The sequence below is a fragment of the Vombatus ursinus genome, unplaced genomic scaffold (genome assembly GCF_900497805.2).
Source record: "Vombatus ursinus unplaced genomic scaffold, bare-nosed wombat genome assembly UNPS02014798.1, whole genome shotgun sequence".
Lineage (NCBI taxonomy): Eukaryota > Metazoa > Chordata > Mammalia > Diprotodontia > Vombatidae > Vombatus > Vombatus ursinus.
In genome coordinates, this window is record NW_020954576.1 from 4,141,895 (window position 1) to 4,165,184 (window position 23,290).

Here is a 23,290-nt window from a genome sequence, read left to right on the forward strand (position 1 = left end):
CTACAATTGGTGCCTCCACTTTCTCTCATTCTTTTTAACTGGCTGCTGACCTTACTTCACTGAAACTGCTCTCTCCACGCTTACCAGTGATCTCTTAGGTGCTAAATCCAATGGCCTTTTCACAGTCCTCATTCTCCTTGACCTCCCTGAAGTTTTTGACACTGTTGATTATCCTCTTCTCCTTGATAATATCTTCTCTAGGTTTTGAGGACACCACTCCCTCCTGGTTCTTCTACTTGTCTGACCACTTCTCGGTGGTCAGATCCTTTGCTAGATCCTCGTCCAGATCATACCCTGTTACTGTAGGTGTTGCCCAGGCCTTCTTCTCTTCTTCCTTTTTACCACTTCACTTGGCGATCTCGTCAGCTCCCATGGATTTAATTACCATCTCTGTGCTGACAATTCTTACATCTGCCTATCTAGTCCAAACCCCTCTGCTGTAACTCAGTCTCATCTCCAACTATTTCTCAGAAATCTCAAACTAGATATCCAATAGACATCTTAAACTAAACATGTCCAAAACGACTTTTGATGTGGGATTAGAAATCTTTCCCCCTAAATCCTACTCACTTCCTTCCATGTTACCATAGAAGACCATACCATCTCAAGACTCCCCACTCCAATCCATTCTCCATTCAACCACTAAAGTGATTTTCCTAAACTGAAGGCCCAACTGTGTCTCCATCTGACTCAAACTCCATTGGCCCCCCATTGCCTTTAGGAACAAACCCCAAATCCTCTGGCATTAAAGGTTTTCATGACCTGATCACCTCCTACCTTTCCAGTCCTCTTAAATCTTGTTCCTCTCCACATAATTCTTTGATCCAGTGACACTGGCCTCTTGGCCGTTACATGAACAAGACACTCCATCTCTACTCTAGGCATTTTCTCTGTCACCCAGTGCCTGGAATGCTGTCCTTCCTTATCTTCATCTGACTTCCTGGCTTCCTTTAAGTCTCAACTACTATCCAGTTATTTTACAGAAAGCTTTTCTCAATCCCTCATTAATTCTAGTGCCTTCCCTCTTAATTATTTCCTATTTATTCTTTATGTAGCTTGTTTGTACATAGTCACATGTTGTTTCCCTTATTAGATTGTGAGCCCTTTGAGGGGAGGGACTGTCTTTTGTCTCTTTTTGTAAACCCAATAATTAACACAGCACCTGGCACATAGTAGGTACTTAATAAACGTTTATGGATTGGATGATCCTTTCCATCTAACTTGACCACTCTTCAGTCTCCTTTGCTGAATCCTCATCTGTATCCTGACCCCTGAGTGTGGTGTACCCCCAAGACCCTGCCCTGGACCACAAGATGGTGACACCATCTTGTATGGGTTCAGTCTTTATCTCTATATAAATGAATCTCAGTTATGTGTACCCAGTCTTAATCTTTCTTCTGATTTCTAATCCCACATCAAATGTCTTTTGAACTAGATGCCCCATCACCATCTCAAATTCAACATATCCAAAAGCAAATTCATCTTGCCTCTGTTTCCATCCCTCCCCCCATCACTGTTCTAAACTTTTCCTATTTTTGCTGAGGGCAGCACCATTTGAAATATTAGTATCATCCTTGAATCTTCACCCTCCCTTATGCCACACATCCAGTCACTTTCCGGGTCTACCTCCACATTTCTCACATTTGTACCTTTCTCTCTGCTCACATGGCTGTCACCCTAATTCAGGACCTAAATTCCTGAAGCATGGATCTGGCCATGTCACTTTCCTGCTCAATAGACTAGTCAAGGAGGGAGAAGGAAGAGAGAAGAGTGACAAAGATTTTGAATCTGACTGCATAGTTAAGGAAGCCAGGAGAAGCACAAATAATGGAGTAAGATGTTGAGTTCACTTTTGGGGTATGTGAAGTACAAAATAACTGTGAAACTTGAACTCTGAGAAGAAATCTGTCATACTTGATCTGGGACTTATCTGCAGAAAGGTAATGATCACTGAAGGTACTAGAGCAGGTGGGAATGTGGAGAAGAGAGGGCAGAGTCTTGGGGGACACCCACTTTTGGGGAGCAGTGGAGAGAAAATGAACTAGTGAAGGAGACTGAGGGGAGGACAAACAGAACCAGGAAGAACAGTATCCTGGAAGCTAAGGACCATAAATCAAGGTGGTGGACTGCACTGCAAGAAATGATGAAGGGTAATAGAGTTTAGTAATCAAGAAGTCATTGGCTGATAAATAAGAGGTCTGTGTTGATGGCTCGATTATCAATGATAATTTTTTAACTTACAAATATTCCCTTCTGGTCTTTTATGATTTTTATTGATATCTTTTTTTTTATATCATCTACATTTCCTTCTATATCTTTACCCCAGAGAACCATCCCATATAACAAAGAAAAAAATTCAGCAAAACCAATCAACACTTTGAAAAACATCTGTTGTATGCAATGTTCCACACTAATAGACTCTCACTTCTGCCAAGGAGCAAGAGGAGGCATCTTCTCATTTGTTTCCTTTGGGCTCAAACTCAGGCTATTATTTTGCATCATTAATCTGTTATTTTGTGGTAGGTCTTTTCAGTTATATTGGTAGGTTTTTGTTTTTGTTTTTTGCCATTGTGTACATTTTTCCCCTAGCTCTGTTTACTTCACTTGCATCAGTTCATAGAAGTCTTTCCATGCTTCTCTTTATTAATCATGTTCTTCCTTTCTTACAGCACAAAAATAATTCTATTACATTCATGTGCCACAATTTGCCCAGTCATTTCTCAATTGATGGGCATCTACTTTGTTTCCAATTCTTTACTACTTTAAAAAGTGATGCTGTGTCTTGGTATATTTAGACTTTTCATTGATCTCCTTGGAGTATGTGCCTAGCACTGGAATCTCTAAATCAAAGAGTATAGACATTATATTTGCATAATTACAATTTATTCCCCAGAATGGTAATACTAATTCAGAGTTCCATCAATAATGCATTAATTTGCCTGCCTAACACAGCCCTTCCAAAACTGACTTCCAATTTTTTTTTTATCACTTTTGTCAGTTTGCAGGCTGTGAGGTGAAAACTCAGAGTTCTTTTGATTTGTATTTCTCTTATTATTAGTGATTCAGAGCATCCTTTCATATGGTTGCTAATAGTTTGCAACTCTTTTGAGAACTATCCTTTGACCACTTTGTCCAATGATAAGTTTTTAAAAGTGATATTTTAAAAAATCAGGTTAGATTTAAATACTAGAATTTAGAATAATTATTATGTTTATTCACTTTCTAAAAATTGGATCAGAATGGTACTGTATGAATGTGGTTTTTTAAAGTTTATTATTTGCTTGGGTCAATAAGATTATATTTGTCAATAAGATTATATTTTATCCCTAGAAAATTATAGATATACCAATTCTCTATTCCACAGCTCCAAAATCAGAAATTTATCTTTCATTTCTATCTTCTTTAGTTTTTTTTTCTTATCTCCAACATTTAGCACAATGTTGGCACATGGTAAGTATTTAATAAGTGCTTGTTGATTGATTATATCTTAACCCAAGTTAAACATTGCTGGTAAAATATTTAAATTCAGTTATAAAACATTGAGTACCCATTCTTACATAATGGCTTTCTGTAAAATAACACCATAGAATATCTTTCTGCTAAAAAGGAATACTCAGGGGCAGCTGGATGGCACAGTGGAAAGAGCTCCAGCCTTGGAATCAGGAGGATCTGAGTTCAAATCTGGCCTCGGACACAGGATGCTCACTAGCTATGTGACCCTGGGCAAGTCACTTAACCCCTATTGCCTTGGTGGGGGGTAGGAAAGGAATACCCATATAGGAATAATCTCAGGTGTATGAATAACTTTTAGAAATCATGATAAACATTTAGTGTGATCCTGTTTAGTAAATGCCCAGTTACAGATAGATATTTCTATAAAAAAGTATGCTTTGCTAACTTCAAAGGTGGTCATTTTGGGACTCTGTGCCTTTGAGAGCTCTTTAATACTCTCACAGTCCAAGACTTCTTTCTCTGGCAATAAGTAGGGAAAATATGGTAGGGCAGTAATGTAAATTCAGCACAAAGAACAAGGATGAAGACTCGGAAGAGTGGTGGTTAAGAGGTCATGGAGATCTTGGATTGAGCAATTGGTGTATTAAAGATTAGGGCAGGGTTTTAGAAGTAAGGTAAAAACTTCTGTGAAACTCATTTCCTCAATAGAAAATGTTTGATTTTTACTGTCATACAGTTTGGTCATGCTGAACTAGTTTTTGTTTAAAATTTGGATATGTTTTCCCCTCCTGGGATCTGTAACATAGTATACAGTACTTAAAGAATTCATGTCTACCATGAATATCGGGCTATTTTTTAGAACTAAGCTAGCACAGCTAGTTTGCATCTTGAAATTAGTGAAAGAGTGCTTTACATGCCTCCAGTTTCTCCAATAATTTGAGCAAAGATAAAATCCACCCTACCATGGAGATCAAACACTACCCTATTGAAATCTGACACCCTTGTCTATGTTATGACTGAGCACTGTGAAAATATTGGTTTAGCCCCACCTGCCTATTCCTAGACATTTTAATCCCTGAGGATACGTAAAGAAAAAAGAGCTTTTCCTATATGTCACTTAAAAAGTCTTCCAGTTAAACACTAATTGTCTTAATTGAAGTGCTTGACATACACTTTTGAAAAGGGTATTAAAAAATCCCTCTAATTTTCAGGTGCCATATGCAGATTCCATCATCCCAAACCATTAGATAATTCTGATTTTATACCGCTGATGCTTTATTTTTTATAAAGCCATCCTAGTAATTTTAAAAGGCATTAATCTTTTTAATTTTTTGTTTGTCTTTGTAAGGAAGATAATCAGAAATAAAACACAATGGAAAAGAGAGGGAGAGGAAAATCATACTGTTCTATTTGATCAAATTTTAAGACTTGTACGGGATCAGATGGGCCAGCCTGAGTGAAGAGAGCTCCCAGACAGGAAAAGGGAAAACCCAAGTCACTTGGCTGTCATACACCTAAACTAATCTGGTTTGTATGAAACGTAAGAAAAAGATCCTGACTTAGTTTTTACCAATTCTCACTCTTCTTGTCAGGCATGGTAACACTGGTAAAACTATAACTCAACTCCAGTCTAACTTGTTATTCTTCAACAATTATTGAGGATGTACTGTATGCATAGCACTATTTGCCTCTGTTCTTAAGTTTATAAGCTCCTTGGATTACTCAACATACATGAAACAACTGGAGACTGTCAGCAAGTATTCATGCAATGCAAATGTGTCATATTTGTTGAGCTGAGCCATTAAAAAATATTCTATTACAAAATGGAACTGCTATGAGAGTACAGAGTGAGTGAGCTGTCATTTTGGAGTATCTCTTCTCTCTCCCCTCCCTCTAGCCCCAGCACAATGTCCAGGGTTTCCACAAATATGTTTAGTTGGTTATTGAACAAAAAGAATAAAGTTAGTAAAGGAAATATGAAAAATATGAACTGGGTCTTAAAGTTATATTTAGGGAGAGTGGAAAGGACAGGAGAGTCTCTGGAAAATAACAGATATATAAAAAAGCAAACTTAAAAAAAGTATATAGATAAACAAAAGGAGGAAAAGAGAAAGACATTCAGGCTGGGGTACGGGGGTATGAGGGAAGAAGACTGGAAAGTAGGATGGGATGGGAGGGTTGGGTAAGGAGCTTCTAGGTTGGAGTAGAAGGGCCTCTGTTGGGGAGCACCAAGACATGGGGTTGCCAAACAGAATCTGTCAAGCATACCCTACATGGTTGGCCTTTATTGATGGAGGGTTCTCAAATGTTATCCAGGGAGTACCAGCTCACCAAGGGACAGTCTACTGTGCCAGTCTACTGTACAAATGTACAAAATTGTACATTTGTGGATGAGCAACACCCCAAAATACCCATCAAGCCTGCCCTTTAAACTACTGGGAATCTAGTGGGTCTGTAATGGAACTATGTGTAGCCCCTACTAGGCTCAATTAAAAGCCAATTAAACCAGCTTCAATCCTGTAAGGCAGAAAAAAATCCCTGAATAGCATGTTCTCTCCCTCTCAGTATCCCTGGCATGTCTTATGTCTCTAGTAGCTGGTTTACATTAACTTTTGCATGTTTTATTCATAAGCAACCTTAATGTACTTTTGAAACTGACTGTAAATGGGCTTTGTCAGTTAGGAAGACCTTTCTACATAGCTAAAGTTGTGTTATTCTAAGTTGGACTTTTTAAAACTCCTTTTGTCTTCCCTTCCCCACTGAAATTTAAACAAAAAAGAAGTTAGCTGTTGTTTGGAAGCAGACTGCTTACTGTCCCCCAAGGACCCAAATTAGTCGTTCCCTTAAAAAGGTGTATTCCACTTTTCTGGCAGGTTACTTTTTCTGAATGTTTCCATCTCCCTTCCATAGAATCGAATAGGAAAGAGTTAAGAATGAAATGCAGCTTTCTTCATTCTCTTGACCCATTTAGCCGCTACTAAATAATTGGGAAGCTTAAGAAAGAGAAAAGCTCCTTGAAAAAGTGGAAGAAATAGCAGATTCTATGAAACCACAGAAACTTCAGAATACTATTCCTTTGGGCTCCCCATCTCTATTTTAAGCTGATTTCTTTTGCCCTTGACCATGTAGAGGAATAGATGCTGTTGAATAGAAGAGTGTGTGTAGCATTTGCTTTTCTATCCCTAAGAAAAGCCACACCTGTTCTAGTAGCTGATCTCCAACAAATGTGAAATGCTGCTATTTCAGTAATGAACCAGAAACTTAACTATTGTTGGAAAAATACATAATTCCAGAATGGTTGTCCACTGCCCAAAAAACCACTGACAATCGCCCCTGAAACTTGAGAATAAATAAAACACTCAAATCTGCTTCCTTCAATCAGGCTACTACTGTTGCTCTAATTATCAAAAGAAAAGTGAGGCGGTCACCACCAACTGTGCCTGTAAACTGGACTGACCTCAAACTGGACCTCTGCTTTGACATAGGTAAATTCAAATCCATTTAGAAAATTAAAAAAAAAATAGATTCTAACGTATCAGAGATATAAATAGAATCTATTGCTCCAGGCTCTAGGTTTATGGTAACTCTCCAATGCATCCTGGCAAGTGACCTGGCTGCGCAGGGATGGGAATCATCCTCTATATATAAAGCTGATGTTATATGGCCTTTTGGGGTGGCGGGGAAAAAAAAAACCCGAACAACAACAAAAAACCAAACTGCTGGAACGAAACTGTACGCCCTTTTAATTAGGGGAGCCAGAGGAACAGAGATTCTGCTTAGTAGCGTTTCCCTAACCATTTATCCTTGCCTTCCTCTTCCCTCCAGTAAACTCCCTGCTTCACACTTCCAGCCCACCTGTCCCGGAGTAGTGAGACTAACTTAATAGCCCAAGGCCATCTCCGAATAAACTCTCAGCTGCCCACCGTAGAGTCCCTAGGGTCGGGGCAGTGCCAGGACTTTGGGTTATAACCATTAAACTCTACGGGAAAACTAGAAGTGAAGGGAATTTCCCCACTCTGGTAGCCAGAGGGAGGAGGACAGCTCCTTGCTGGACTAGGTCCCTGCTCTGGGAGTGTATGAGCTTTGCCTGGCCCCTGGCCCTGGGAGCCCCCTTGTTTTCTCTCCGAGTCTCCTCAGATCTTCTGGTCAATTGTTCTCTCCGGGACAGCTGCACGTTACTGCCTGTTTCTCCCCTTGGGGTGGGGTGATGGAAAACCAATGGAGTGGCCTTGTTCCGTTGCTCTCAGGCGGGTGAACTCGCAGGAGGCATCCCGGGACAGCAGCTGTTGTTCCTCCCCTCCTCATAGCCCCAACACTTACACACCGCCTCCTCACTGCTCCCAAGAGATGTCAGTCAGTAAGGCTTGGTGGGGTGTGAAAAGAAACAAAAGTAGGGGTTGCACCTCGAAGGCGGGGGCCCACCCTTCACATTTCCTCTGATATCCCTAAACCCGACCAAACCCATCCTCTCAATTTCTGCTTTATGTTCATAGACATTTAGGGATCAGGGATGGGAAGCACCCCAGTACATACACGCGAGTGCGCACATACGTGCACACTCCTGTACTCACGTGCGCACCCCTCTTGTTTCCCCTCCCTCCTAATTGACCCTCTTTCCTGCCCCCAACTCCCCTGACCAGCTGGAGGGGCGTATTGGGGAGGAGTTGCAAGCCCGGGGAGACACTCCTTATACGGCCTGGCCCGTGTTACCTGGGCCAGGGCCAGGGTTCTCCTTCTTTGGGCAGAGCTCGGGGGTTGGGGGCCGAGGCCGAGGGACAGAAGGGGAGGGGGCTCTTAGTGCCCAACACCCAAATATGGCTACAGAAGGGTAGAGACATTCCTGCGGGTCTGGTCCGGGGGCGGGGAGCGGAGAGTCCGCGGGCTATATAAAAACCTGCCCGGGGGGCTGCAAACCCACCACACCGAACAACTCCAAGAGAAGCGCCTCCCGCGGCATACCCAGGGGCCCGAGTCGGAGCTAAGAGGCACCAGTAGCCACCCACACAGGTAGGAAAGGGGAGGAGGGAGAAAGGAGGGAAGAAAGGGGAGGAGAGCCAGGGTGTGAAGGAGGGAAAGTAGGAACACTTTCTAGTGGAGAGGCCAACGATCAGCCCAGCTCAGCACCGCCCTCCCGACTGTCTCCCACTGGTCAAGCGCACAGAACTGCTTCTTCCCAGCGCTGCTCACATCGTTACCTACACCGCTTCTCGGGCTTTCAACAACTTCCCGAGGGACCACTCCCCAACTTCGCCACTTTACCTCGGGCTTCCGCTTTCCCTTCCATCCCAGATTTAGTTGAAAAAGAATCTAGCCGTCTCAAGGACTAGGAAGTACCTCTTGAAGTCCCACCGACAGTTAGGAGGCAGAGGATAGCTCGCTCCTAAACTAAGCTCCAGGTCCAAACCGAGGAAGCTGAGCTAGAGAAAAAAGAAGGACGGTGTTTTCTTCAATGAGACATCAACCTTCACTCCCCACCCCTAGGGGAACAGTGAGAGGACACAGTGATTTCTACATCCAAGCCTTTCGGATTTAGAGACTGAGATTTTACAGGGAGCTCCACTCAGTTATAGCTGCTAGAACAATGACAGCTGGCGAAGAACGCGGGTGGGGAAATTCTTCAGGCAACATAGTTAAACAGAGAGCTTCCTGGAAAGATGATTTGGGGAGGGGGGGGAATTCAGCTCCCCTCTCCAACCCTCGTCTGTACTTAGGGTCAGATGAGTCAGATGGGAATGTCCCACCTGAGGGGATTGAGATGGTTTATCTCTAAGGTCTCGTCTTGTTGTGAATCTATGAACCAGTGATAGAATTCTCGTCTATTGTTAAAGGTCCCTAAACTATCTGAGCTTCCCTCTCTCCCTGTGTATAAAAAAGGGCATATGGCCATGTGTATTTTAATAACATCTTCAGACTGAAATAACTCAACTTCAATAATTCAGGGAGGCGGGGAGAGAAAGATTGGAACTGAACCTGGATCGTAGGTCTTAAAAGGGTCATGGGCACAAATCTCCTCTTTATTGGATCCTTCAGCCCAATCCCGGTGTGGTCAATTAATTACCCACCTCTGGGCTCCTAACGCTGGAAAGAAACAAAGTAATTCAGCTAAAAGTGTGCGGCTGAAGTGCACTTAACTGGAGGGCAAGACGCAGAATACTACTACTGAGCGAGTGCCTATGAGGAGCATAGTGGTCTTTTTGAATCGCACGTCTCCCTGACCTTCCCGGATGGCTGGCGGACCCATAGTACCAGCTCTGCTTCTATCCATGGGACCAGGGACCAGGGAAGCTGGTGGGAAGCGGGTGGCAACATAGCGCACTGACATAGGGCCTCCCTTTGCAGAAAACAGACACCATGTGCGACGAAGACGAGACCACCGCCCTCGTGTGCGACAATGGCTCTGGCCTGGTGAAAGCCGGCTTTGCCGGAGATGATGCCCCCAGGGCAGTGTTCCCCTCCATCGTGGGCCGCCCCCGTCATCAGGTGAGACCTAGTACACCAAACCCTTTCCCTTTTCCCCAATGCAGGTAGGTGGGGCGCACGGGGCAAGGGGCGCCAACCCTGAATGTTCCTCAAAGCGCTAGCATCCAGCCAGTGAGGATACAGATACTGAGGAAATAGCTCAGGAACTTAAATCAAGAGATGTGGATTCAAATGCTGACTCTGACACTGACTAGCTTGGTGATTTGGCCAAGCAACATCTCTGAGCTGTAGTTTCCTCATCTGGAAAATGAGAGGTGGGGCGCGGTGGATGGAGAGTGGCAACTTTGAAGTCGGGAAGAGCTGAGTTAAAATTCGGTCTTAGACACTTATTAGCTGTGTGACCCTGGGCAAGTCATTTAACTTTGCTTGCCTCAATTTCCTCATCTATAAAATGAACTGGAGAAGGAAATGGCAAATCACTCCAGTATTTTTGCAAGAAAACCCCAAATGGGGTCACGAAGAGTTGGACACTACTGAAACGAGTCAGCAACAACAACAAAAAGAAAAATGGGAGGGGGAGCAATTATACTCGTGCCAAATACCTCCTGGGGTGGTATTGAGGAAAGCTCTTTGTAAAACCTTAAAGTGCTCTGTAAATGTGAATTCTTTATACCTCCCTCAGCTCAACCTCAGGGTCTTTTATAGGACTGCTTGATAGAAATGGCTCAAAGTTAGTGGGAGTTTCCTTAACACGAGATAGCCGTCACTTCAAAGTTCCTTTTTTGGAGCCTAATGCTTTTCCCCCTTTTCTTCTCTTTTTTCGTTGCCGTACCTCAGGGCGTCATGGTGGGTATGGGTCAGAAAGATTCCTACGTAGGCGACGAGGCTCAGAGCAAAAGAGGTATCCTGACCCTAAAGTATCCCATCGAGCACGGTATCATCACTAACTGGGATGACATGGAAAAGATCTGGCATCACACCTTCTACAACGAGCTCCGAGTGGCCCCCGAGGAGCACCCCACTCTGCTCACTGAGGCCCCCCTCAACCCCAAGGCTAACCGCGAGAAGATGACCCAGATCATGTTTGAGACCTTCAACGTCCCCGCCATGTATGTGGCCATCCAGGCTGTGCTGTCCCTCTATGCCTCCGGCCGTACCACCGGTAAGAGGTCGATCCATCCCGGCCTGACATAGGCATGGACCGGGCCAGGAAGACACTTAGACAGACAGGGCCTACCGCCCTCTGCCTCTGGTCTCACTCTACTACACACACTAGCTATCCTCACTCCCTCCCACTTGCATTCCTCCCAGACAGGAACTTGCTTTTACAAAGAAACACATCCTGGCCCACATTCACAGCACCTCCAGACTCTCAGCACTGGAACTACTATCTATCAACCAGTTGCTACTCCCCTCTCCCTCTCCCTTTGCTTGTTTTTACAGTTCTCTCACTCCACCTCTCCACAACTCGCTCCCCACCTCCCAGGCTAGTCAGATCAGCAAGGGCGCTAGGTGCATGCACCTTTTAAAACCCTCAGACTATATGCTCCGCCTTTCAGTGTTTGCGCGCGCGCGCACGTGTGTGTGTGTGTGTGTGTGTGTGTGTGTGTGTGTGTGTGTGTGTGTGTGTGTTTAGCAAAATGGCACCTCAAGTGGCTTCATAGATCCAGAATACTACCGGGCAACTACCTTCACCCCTAAAGAAGTTATCAAATCCATACCAAATTTCAGAGCATTACTGGCCTACTTAGGAACACATCCTTCCCTATTACGTAGCAGCTTCCCCCACCTCCCACCTCCCCCCTCGCAGTGCCTGAGGCAAATCCTCTGAGCTCTGATATGAAGGAGAATGTTACTGCAGCTTTCCATTTCTCTGCGGCATTTGGGGTGTGTGCGTGCATGTGCGTGCGTGTGCGTGAGCGCGTAGTAATTTCATGCCTTTTTTTACTCAGGTCTGTCAAATCCTCTTCAATCTGTCTTCTTCCCCCTATGCTAGGTATTGTGCTGGACTCTGGCGATGGTGTCACACACAACGTACCCATTTATGAAGGTTATGCGCTGCCCCACGCCATCATGCGTTTGGATTTGGCCGGTCGGGACCTCACTGACTACCTAATGAAGATCCTCACTGAGCGTGGTTACTCCTTCGTGACTACTGGTAAGCAGCTGTAGATACCTGAAGCCAACGGGAGGGAGATCGGGACGGGGAATAAGTTATGGGAGTCAGCCAGGCCCTTGGAGGTACCCACAGGACTTGTTCTTAACTGCCACCACCTCCCGAGAGCCCCTCCACCCCTAAAAACAAGAAAGGACGAACATCTCAAAGGTTTCAACCTTGCCTAACCAGGAGCGAGTCCTCACCCCCACGCATATATGTAGCCTCCAGTGGTTCGGGGTTCTTAGGCAAATAGGATGTGTAGATGGGTTTGTGAGTGTTCTCAAGGGGGTGCATTTGTGCCTTTCCATATTCCACTTTCTCCAGCTAATCCATCAGTATTTTTTCCCTCCACTTGACAGCTGAGCGTGAGATCGTGAGAGATATCAAGGAGAAGTTGTGCTACGTGGCCCTGGACTTCGAGAATGAGATGGCCACTGCTGCTTCCTCCTCCTCCCTGGAAAAAAGCTACGAGCTGCCCGATGGTCAGGTCATCACTATTGGCAATGAGCGTTTCCGTTGCCCGGAGACGCTCTTCCAGCCTTCCTTTATTGGTAAGAAGCTGCTCTGGGGCTCTTTCACGGTCCACTTTGTCTATAATCTAATTCATGAGAAGTCCATTGAGCCAAATGGCTCACTTTGATTTGTTTATGTTTGTTTCTTCTTTTTAAAATTTTCTTTCTGCTTTCCTTCTCCTCCCTTTCCTACCCCCACTTCTCTTCCTTTTTCCCTTGTCTTTCCTTTGGTTCCAAGGTATGGAATCTGCTGGTATTCATGAGACCACCTACAACAGTATCATGAAGTGTGATATTGACATCAGGAAGGACCTGTATGCCAACAATGTCATGTCTGGTGGTACCACCATGTACCCTGGTATTGCTGACCGTATGCAGAAAGAAATCACAGCCCTGGCCCCCAGCACAATGAAGATCAAGGTAGGAACCTAAAGGGAGCAAGGGCTAGTGGAGACTTCATCATTCTTAGTTAATTTTTAAATCTCCAAATTCACTGAGCAATGATTCTCATCTAAGACAAGGAGAAACCCTTGGAGTTCAGGAATTCTCATCTACATAACTTCTTCCTCCCACCTTAGGATGCCCCCCCCATTCTTTTCTTATTTTGTCTGATCGTTGTGAATGGTACCTTTCTCTTCTAGATCATTGCCCCTCCTGAGAGGAAATACTCTGTCTGGATCGGTGGTTCCATCCTGGCCTCACTGTCCACCTTCCAACAGATGTGGATCACCAAACAAGAGTATGATGAAGCTGGACCCTCCATTGTCCACCGCAAATGCTTCTAAACATGTTTACAACATCTTTGTACTCACCATTCTCAGGATGACGGATGTTGTTAAGTTGTAGGTGGTTGAGCTCTTGCAACAACCAAATAACTATGGCATTAACATTTCTATTATTGTTGCTGCAAACCCCCAATTGACACAACATTTGTAAAGTGTACATAAATTAATTTATTTTACCTTGTTTTGTTATTTTTAAAACAAAACCCTGCAGAAATGGAAAACTTCAAGAAGCATTAAATTCAGTCATTCTGTCAAGTCCCATAAATCTTGTAATTTTATTTACTTGGGGGGGAGTGTTGGGGAGAAGGGAATAACATCCTTTCACTTTATTTGAACAGGACACCCCACCTCATTTGTTTACTGTAACAAATTTCACACTATTAAATAATCATGCCCAGTTATTAGGTCTATAAGGTTTTCAAAGCAGTTTCCTCAAAATAAACATGACATGTAGGTAATATTGGTATCATTATTCCCGTTCTACAAATTAGGAAACTGAGCTCAGCTCAGAGTGGTTAAATGATTTGCCCATAGACATATACACATAATTAAGGAATTATCATAATAAACCAGGATTGTAAACAAGGTCTCCTAATTCCACATTCCACATTCTTTCTCCCACACCACTGACCAGTTTAAAGAAGGAGGAAGGTTATAATTTTCCCATTGTACCCACTCTGCTCAGGTCACATCAAGCCCAGTTTTAAGAGTGACAAGCTGGAATTCTTCTAAGAAGGTTGTCCAAGATGGTGAGGGGACTAAAGACCACTTCTCCAAGAATCTGTTGAAGAAATTAGGGATGTTTATCTTAGAAAAGACTTAGAGACAAGATGACACAGTAGCTACCTTAGGTTTCTGAGGGCTGCAATATGGGGGGGGGGGGAGATTGGCCCTAGAGGGCAACCCTAGGAACTATAGGTAGGAGTTGCTTAGAGACAGATTTAGATTCAGTGTAACTGAATCCAGTTAGAATGTACATGCTCCTTAGAGGCAGAGACCGTTTTTGCTTTTTCCTTGTATCTTGAGTGTTTAGCACAGTGCTGGCATATAGAAAATACTTAGTAATTGCTTATTGGTTACTTGATTGGCTGAAAGTAAAGAAAAACTTCCAAACACAATTAAAGACACCTCAAAGTGGAATGGGCTATTGCATGAGAAAGTGGGATCCTTCTCACAAAAGGTCTTCTAGCAGAAGCTGAATGACCATTTCTCGGGTATGCTGTAAAGGAAATTCTTCTTGAGAAAGAAATTGGATAGTAGAAGCTTGGGATGGTGGCTTGAGTGCTGTAGCCAAGAAGATCTGCCCTCAATTCTCACCTCTAACACTTACTAGGTATGCAACCATAGGCAAGTTATTTAACTTCATTGAGCCTCAGTTAAAAAAGATCTGTAAAACGTGACTAATAATTCCTTTAGTATCTATCTAATGGGATTGATTTAAGGATTAAATAAAATTACAAACATAAAGTGCTCTGCAGCCCTTAAATTGATACATAAATGACAGCTACTTTTATTTTTATTTGATCTCTGAGATCCTTCAAATCCTGTGATTCTGTAGAGGCACTCCACTTTCATGTCCTTCATAGCGTACCTCTCTGCATTACATTCTTTACAAAGGCCCTTCTTGTATCTTAATAGATTGGAGGTTAGCCTTGCTTAACACTGAAATCAATTTCTGAAATAAATCTTGTCTATGAGCAACTGGTGAGTCAAGGAGTAAGCCTTATCTCCTCTCCAAGAGGAAGGAGAAAGCACTCCCACTCGCACAGGCGCTGACCATGGTGCTGTACACTACAAACTGATGAGAACATCCGGATGATTAACATACCCTGCTTCGGAACTGAGATTTGTTCAGAGTTCAGCTGACGTTTTCTTCTCCTCAAGAGAAAAAAAACAATTTCCAGTTTACTTTTTTTCTTTTCTCCAATATTAGGCATCTATTGTGTGCCAGGCATCAGGTATATAAAGACAAATATGAAGCATCTCCTGTGTATGTACTATCTCAGCTGGAGTAGCAACTTCAAAAAATTTTGGTCGAGAGTTGAAGATATTAAATGATAGCGCTAAAGGTTACTTTCTGTATTTAGTATTCAGACTCTAATTTGGAAGTTATAAGGGACATTGTATAATCAAAATCAAAGAACTCTTTGAATATCACCGTGAAACACTGACCTCATGCCTACGTTACAGAAACTGAGAATTTGAAGAGGTAGAACCCCAGCTTAAATTTTGTTTAAGACAACGGGTCATATGTGTACAGAAACAAACGCTCATTAATGTAAAGTAACTTGTGCTAAGTGTCTGATAGCAGGAAGAGACAGTACAGGAATTCATAGGTGGGGTAGGATGAGGAATGTTGAGGACTGGCCAGACTAGGTTAGGGAAAGCTTCGTGGCGGAGATGGATGAGCTGAGCTTTGAAGGAAGGGTAGGGAAAATAGAGAAGAGGAATGGAGCAGTGGAGACAGAAAAAAGGTGAGGAGAGGAGGGAAGCAGTAGCAATAAAGTTCAGGATATTGCAGTAAAGCTAGAAAAGGAGAGTTTTTCCCTTTGAAAATTCAAAATTTCCAAGTTAGGAGAATATCTTACCAAAAACAGCACAGAGGGTTTACTGCCAAATTCCCAGAGAGCAGATTATCATCTGATTAGATGATATTGACCCAGACATAGCCACCAATGAGATTTCCTAATTATATTTATACACATGACTAGCACCCAGATGTAGATGTTACTTCTCTTTGAGAAGTAACTTACAATCAAGAGATCTGAGCTCAAATCCTAGTTCTTGTGCTTACTAGTTGTATGACCCAGGATAATTTATTTTAATATCTGAATTTCCATTTCCTTCTCTGTAAAATGTGGGTAATACTTCTTACACTATAATAATACAATACAACAAAGTAGGTACTAAGTGTCTGCTGTGGGCAGAGTAACATTCTGGATGCTAGGTGCTTAGAGAAATTAAAAAGTTTAGATAAAATATATTCAAGGAGTTGCCCCTAAGGACAACACAAAACTATGATAAATAATACAATAACCACTAAGTGCCAACTATATGCAAAGTATTATACTAGCATTATCATATAATTGTATAAAGGAATTACAAAATAAAGTGCGATGTGAAGTCTGAGAAGGGTACTTATTGCCAAGTAGGGGTATCAGGAAAAGCTTTGTAGAAAAGGTGGTGTTTGCATTAAGATTTAAACTGTGTAATTTTTCAGTAGACAAAAAAGAGAGGGAGAGTATTCTAGACATAGGGAACATCTTGAGCAAAGACAGAGGTGCAAGAAGGCAGGATGTCTGGGAGAAGTTGTCCAATTTGGCTGTATTGTAAAGCCCATGGAAGGAAATAATGTGAGTACACCAGCTTCAGTAGCCTGTGAGAAAGATGACAGCTAGGGGGCAGCTAGGTGGCAGCTAGGTGGCGCAGTGGTTAGAGCACTGGCCTTGGAGTCAGGAGGACCTGAGTTCAAATCTGCCCTCAGAAACATAAGACTTCCTAGCTGTGTGACTCTGGGCAAGTCACTTAACCCCAATTGCCTCACTTTAAAAAAAGAAAAAAGAAAAAAGAAAAAAAAAAGAAAGGTGACAGCTAAGGTCCAACTATTGACTTCTCAGTTCTGGAAACAAAGTCCTCCCATTCAGTTCTCTCAAAAGAATAGCCAAAGTCCCTCTAGAATTCTCTTTATAATTTGTAATTTTGCAACATGAGTTAAAACAATTCTCTCAGGCAAGAAATTTTCTTCATTCTTTCTGTCAGTATCTCAATGAATCTTTTACCACAACAGGTCACAGACTCTACTCTCCCTCTTCTAACAGACTTCTCTTAGAATGACAGTTTAATGGTCACACCAAGATCCATTTCCTCTTAAAGATACAGTAACAGTATCTATTATCTCTGTGGGTGAGGTTGTTGAAGCCGGTTATATTAGATATATCTGGAATGCTAACATTGTGGAGGGCCTTGAAGGACAGGCATCGAAGTTTGAACTTTACTCAATATACAATAAAGGGTCACTGAAGATTTTTCAATCAGGAGTGACATGACCACATCTATCCATAGGAAAGATTATTATCACCACAGGAGAGAAGAAAGGGGGAAAGACCTTTTAGGGAGTTATTTATTGCAATAATCCAAGCAGGTGATAATGAAGGCCTAGACTGGGGTCTTTACAGAACAAAGAGAGAAAGGGATTAGTTATCACATAGAATTGTTGAAAGGAAAGCTCAAAATTTCTTACCTTAAAGAGCTACATAAATGTGAGTTATAATTGAGTTCTCAAGGGCACCCTGTATGCCAAATCCAAATGCCATGAAAATTATTCAGTAGAGTGTGAGAACTGGATAAAAAAGTGTCTGCCACCCCAGCCACCATAAAGTGTAAATCAACATTCTATCCAGGTTAGGGGAAGGCCACAAATGATCCAGACTTATTTTGAGTTTAACAATATTTCAAGGAAAGCATAAGTAATCATGATAGACATACATGCAGACTTAGGAGCACATAAACATACATGAATACATTCATATGCCTGCACAACCTGAATGATTAATATAGACAGTAGCCCAGAAAACAATGGCTCTTCAAAAGGAAGCTATCCTGTTAAATTAAGCAAGTTTTTACCCAAGGCACCAACCTAATTATGAGGATTAAAGTAAATTAATAAATCCTTATTGACTGACTGACTCCAATTAAAGATTAAAGACAATGCCTCCCTCCCTCTGGGAATGATCAAGAAGTGACTCATACAATGTTTTTGTTTTGTTTTTTAACTGAAAGAAACTTCTCTTTGAATTTATGGACAAGATTTCCACCAGTGGCAAATCACATTGTGTGGCCCATTCTGACATGAGTGTAAGTGATGCTAATTAATCATTGATATCTAATCATATGTGGGAAAAATTAATAATGAAGTTTACATATAAATAGGGTAGCTAGGTGGTATAGTGGATTGAGCACTGGGCTTGGAATCAGGAAGACTCATCTTTATGAGTTCAAATCTTGCCTCTGACACTTACTAGCAGTGTGACCCTGGGCAAGTCACTTAACTCTATTTGTCTCAGTTTCCTCATTGTAAAATGAGCTGAAGAAGGAAATGGCAAGTCATTCCAGTATCTTTGCCAATAAAACCCCAAATGGGATCACAGAAGAGTGGAGCATGACTGAAACAACTCAACAACAACAACATTACATATAAACAGTTCTAATGATCATATTATCCTCTTAAATATTCTGACATTGTCTTTATGAAATTATCAGAAAAGGATATTACTCAAAGTTTTCAGGGCCTAACACTCCATGCATATATGTGGCACTTTGATTAACTATGTTAACTCTTCCAGCCCTGGGATAGGGTTTGTAGTGTGCCACTGAAGAGTATGGGACACAAAATTTGGGCTCATTCATTTAGCTAATTAGCCAGCAAACTTTTCTTAAGCATCTGTTCTATACAAAGTATTATGCCAGGTACTGGAAGGGATACAATGATGACTAAGATATGAGTCTTTCAAGAAATGCTTTCAAGAACGTAATGATAAAAAAAGAATGTAACGATAGCAGGGGAGAGAAGGTATAATAATTATAAATGTATGTGATGCTTCATATGAATAATGTCAGTCATGGTTCCCAACAACTTTGTTAGGTCATTTCCCTTTTCAGATGGGGCTAAGAAATTAAGTGACTAGCCCATTGTCACTTGGCTATTGAATTTCACAAGTAGGATTTGAATTCAGGTCTTTCTGACTACTTGAACAAGACACTATTTCTTCTGACTGTGGGCATTTCTTCTAGTTGTCCCCTGTGCCTGAAATGCTCTCCCTTATTACCAGAACATCCTGGCTTCCTTGGCTTCCTTCAAGTCTCAGCTCATCTCATCTTCTAAAAGAAACCTTTCCCAGTGCTTCTTAATTCTAGTGCTTGTCCTTATTGTACATAGTTGTACTTATCTTGTCTTCATTAGACTGTGAGCTCTTTGAGAACAATTACTGACTTTTGCCTTTCTTTGTATCCAAATTGCTTAGTACAGGGCCTGGTACATAATAGATGCTTGATAAATCCTTATTGACTGACTAACTGATTCCAAGTCCAGCATTTATCCGCTCTACCATACTATAATATAGAATGTCTATAAACAACTGTAATACACATTAGAACACAGTCATTTTGTAGTGAGGTCCAAACAAAGTTCAGTGGGTGATTCCAGGAGAATGAGATTACTTGCAGGTAGGAGGAATTTTTCCACTGGACATACACTTACTTGCTCAGAGTGTTATGACATTGATGATTTCCAATCCCTATACATCATTGATAATAAGAAAAATAATTTTGAATGTTGTCATTGGACTTGATATTCTAAGGATTTCCAATATAGGAATTAGAATCCCTACTGACATCATCTACCTTATACATCTACATTTTGTAGAAACATCTTTGGTGATCTGTCTCCACCTTAATGTATAGCACTTCATATATTTCTTTCTTGGCCCTACCCCTACCCTTAAGACAAGAAAGAGACCTAATCTCATGTTCAGCTAAGTGAATTAATGGTCATCTAACTCAATAGATAGCTGCATTGTCATGGCAGAATAACATCTAGACAGTTGTATCCACCTAACCAGCCTTTTCTCAGCTACAGAGCTGTACTCTTTATGCATAGATATTTTAATTTCTATTATACTTTTTAATGTATGTGTCTCCAAAAGCCCCATGAAGAGAAGGGATTTTGCATTATTTATCTTTGTACTTTTCCAAAAGCTAGTATAATGTTCTGTAGTTGCTTAATAAATGTTGCATGAAGCTCTTTTTGCAGTGGCAAAGAATTAGAAATTGTGGGAATGCCTGTCAATTAGGGAATGGCTGAAGAAGTTGTGGTATATGAATGTAATGGAATACTATTGTGCTGTAAGAAATGATGAGCAGGCAGATTTCAGAAAAACCTGAAAAGACTTAAATGAACTGATGCTGAGTGAAGTGAATAGAATCAAGAGAACATTGTACACAGTTAACACTAACATTGTGTGATGATCAACTATGATAGACTTAGCTCTTCTCAGCAATGCAATGATCCAAGAAGTTCCAAAAGACTCATGATGGAAAATGCTATCCACATCCAGAAAAAGAACTGATGGAGTCTGGATACAGATTGAAGCATTCTATTTTTACTTTCTTTATCTTTTTCACGGTTTTTTTTCCCTTTTGTTCTGTTTCTTCTTTCACAACATGACTAATGTGGAAATATGTTTAACATGATTGCACATGTATAACCTATATCAGATTGCTTGCCATCTTGGGGAAGGGGGAAGGTAGGGAGGGGGAGAAAATTTAGAGCTCAAAATCTTATAAAAATGAATGCTGAAGGGGCAGCTAGGTGGCACAGTGGATAGAGTCAGGATGGCCTGAGCTCAAATCTGGCCTCAGACACTTGACACTTACTAGCTGTGTGACCCTGAGCAAGTCCCTTAACCCCAATTGCCTAACCCCAAAAAACAAATGAATGCTGAAAATGATCTTAACATGTAATTAGAAAAAAATAAATACTACTTATATTAAAAATATTGCATAACTGAATGAGAGAATTAAAAACAAATAATTCTATTCAATGATTTTTGTGAAATGACACTATAGTAATTACTACAGAATCTGATTCTGTAGAAATTCAAAAGAAAGTGCTAAAATTGTCAGATAAGATGTTCAGTTAAAAACAATTGCTGTCCATCAGTTGGGAAATGACTAAACAAATTGTGGTACATAATAATAATAATAATAATAACTAACATTTATATAGTGCCTTAAGTTTGCAAAGTGCTTTATAAATATTCTCTAAGTTTATCCTCACAACAACCATTGGAAATAGATATTATTATCCCCAATTTATAGATGAAGAAACTGAGGCAGGCAGAGGTTAAGCGATTTGCTCCAGGTCACATAACCATTAAATGTCTGAGGCTGGATTCAAACCCAGGTCCTCCTGACCCCAGGTCTCGTGCTCTTACGTGAATATAATGGAATATCACTGGTGCTATAAGAAATGATGTTTGTGGTGAATACAGAGAAGCATGGAAAGATTTATATGAACTGATGAAGTGTGAAGTAAGCAGAGCCAAGAAAATAATATACACAATGACTACAACAGTGTAAATGGAAAGAACAAACATGACAAAACAAGAAAAAAATGAATGTTGCAAAATTACAAAAAATAAGCCTGGCTCCGAAGAAGTTATATGAAAAGATACCTCCAACCCATTGCTTTGCAGAGGATTGATGAGATAATGTTTGTAAAGGGATTAGCACAGTACTTGGCACATAGTAGGTGCTTAATCAATGCTTGTTCCTTTCTCCCATACTTTGCAGAAGTCAGAGGTCCAGGAGTGTGGTATTTTAAACATAATTTAGACTTTTAAAATGCTTGCTATATGGGATGGCTTTCTGGCAGGAGTAGGAGGAGGGACACTGGGAGGAAATTTTGGCAATGGAAAAAAAACTAAAAATCAATAAATTTTATTTTAAAAAAGAAAAAGAAAAAAAAACTAGTGGCTATAGATAGATACCTCTGGGACAGAAATAATCCTCTTAATAATTCTGTCATTTATCCAAAGGCTGAATTACAACTCAGAAGTTTGAAAAAAAATCATTGGGTGGTTTCTTTTATTAGTAGACACTGAAAAGAAATACAGAGTATCAATTTAGCAATAGCTCTGGAGAAATTATTATTATTAAACACAGTGCTCTAATTTTGGGGGGCTGATTGCGGTCTTTCCATAGTCACATTGGCAGGAATTCAGTCAAATGGGCTGCAGTAGTACTTAGTAATATAGCTGATAAATATGGTGACTTAAGTTCTGTCTGATTCTGTGACACAGATTTCTGACTCTTCTGTTGAATCACTATTTTCCCATCTGTAATGTGGAGACAAGTTTATCTATATTCCTAAGAGAGGGAAGGGGACTATCCCAACATGTTTTCCAAGGATTCTGACACCTTATGACATTTATATGCTACTGCTGCTTGCTAAAGAGTCCCAGAGAGGATGAAGAAATTTTGACATAATAAAGGAGGACTATGTGTGTGCCTTGATAAGTCTCGGTAGCACACAAGTTAGCTCATTTGGCTACATGGAAATGCTTCTTTTTTTTTTTTTAAGAGAGAGAGAGAGTGTGTGCCTTACTTCTATAACAAAATTAAGGCTGTCTTTAATTTCCATTACTTTTATTAAAATAAACATCTACCTCGTTATTTTAAAAAAAATTTCTTTTTTATTGATATAATTTTTTTATACCACATTAATCCTTTTCTTTTTTTGGAGGCTGTCAGGGTTAAGTGACTTGCTCAGGTCACAGCTAGTAAGTGTCTGAGACTGAATTTTAAAATACATATTTTTTTTAATATAATTTTTTATTTTTAGTTTTCAACATTCACTTCCATAAGACTTTGAGTTTTAAATTTCTCCCCCTCTTTCTCTTCCCCCCTACCCAAGATGGTGTGTAATCTGATATAGGCTCTACTTATACATTCATATTAAGCATGTTTTCACATTAGTCATGATGTATAGAAGATTTAGAATTAATGGGAGGAACCATGAGAGAGAAGAAACAAAACAAAACAGAAGAAGGGAAAAAAAAGAGCAAATAGTATGCTTCAATCTACATTCAAACACCATAGTTCTTTCTCTGGATGTGGATAGTATTTTCCATCATGAGACTTTTGGAGCTGTCTTAGATACTTGCATTGCTAAGAAGAGCTAAGTCTATCAAAGTTAGTCATCACACAACATGGCTATTAACCATGTACAACATTCTCCTGGTTCTGCTCACTTCATTCAGCATCAGTCCATACAAATCTTTCCAGGTTTTTCTAAAGTTCGCTTGCTCATCATTTCTTATCTCACAATAGTATTCCATTACATTCATATACCACAACTTTGTTCAGCCATTCCCCAATTGATGAGAGTCCCCTCAATTTCCAAT

General features: G+C 41.0%; 1 protein-coding gene across 1 annotated transcript; it reads left to right on the forward strand.

The window, feature by feature from the left end:
• Positions 1–8,373: 8,373 nt before the first annotated feature.
• Positions 8,374–13,473, forward strand: LOC114049606 (actin, alpha skeletal muscle). The gene is made up of 7 exons (XM_027870867.1): positions 8,374–8,460; positions 9,793–9,933; positions 10,711–11,035; positions 11,870–12,031; positions 12,391–12,582; positions 12,782–12,963; positions 13,185–13,473. Exons 2-7 carry the CDS (start codon positions 9,805–9,807, stop codon positions 13,326–13,328), a joined length of 1,134 nt encoding a protein of 377 aa, XP_027726668.1. The 5' UTR covers positions 8,374–8,460; positions 9,793–9,804; the 3' UTR covers positions 13,329–13,473.
• Positions 13,474–23,290: the final 9,817 nt, after the last annotated feature.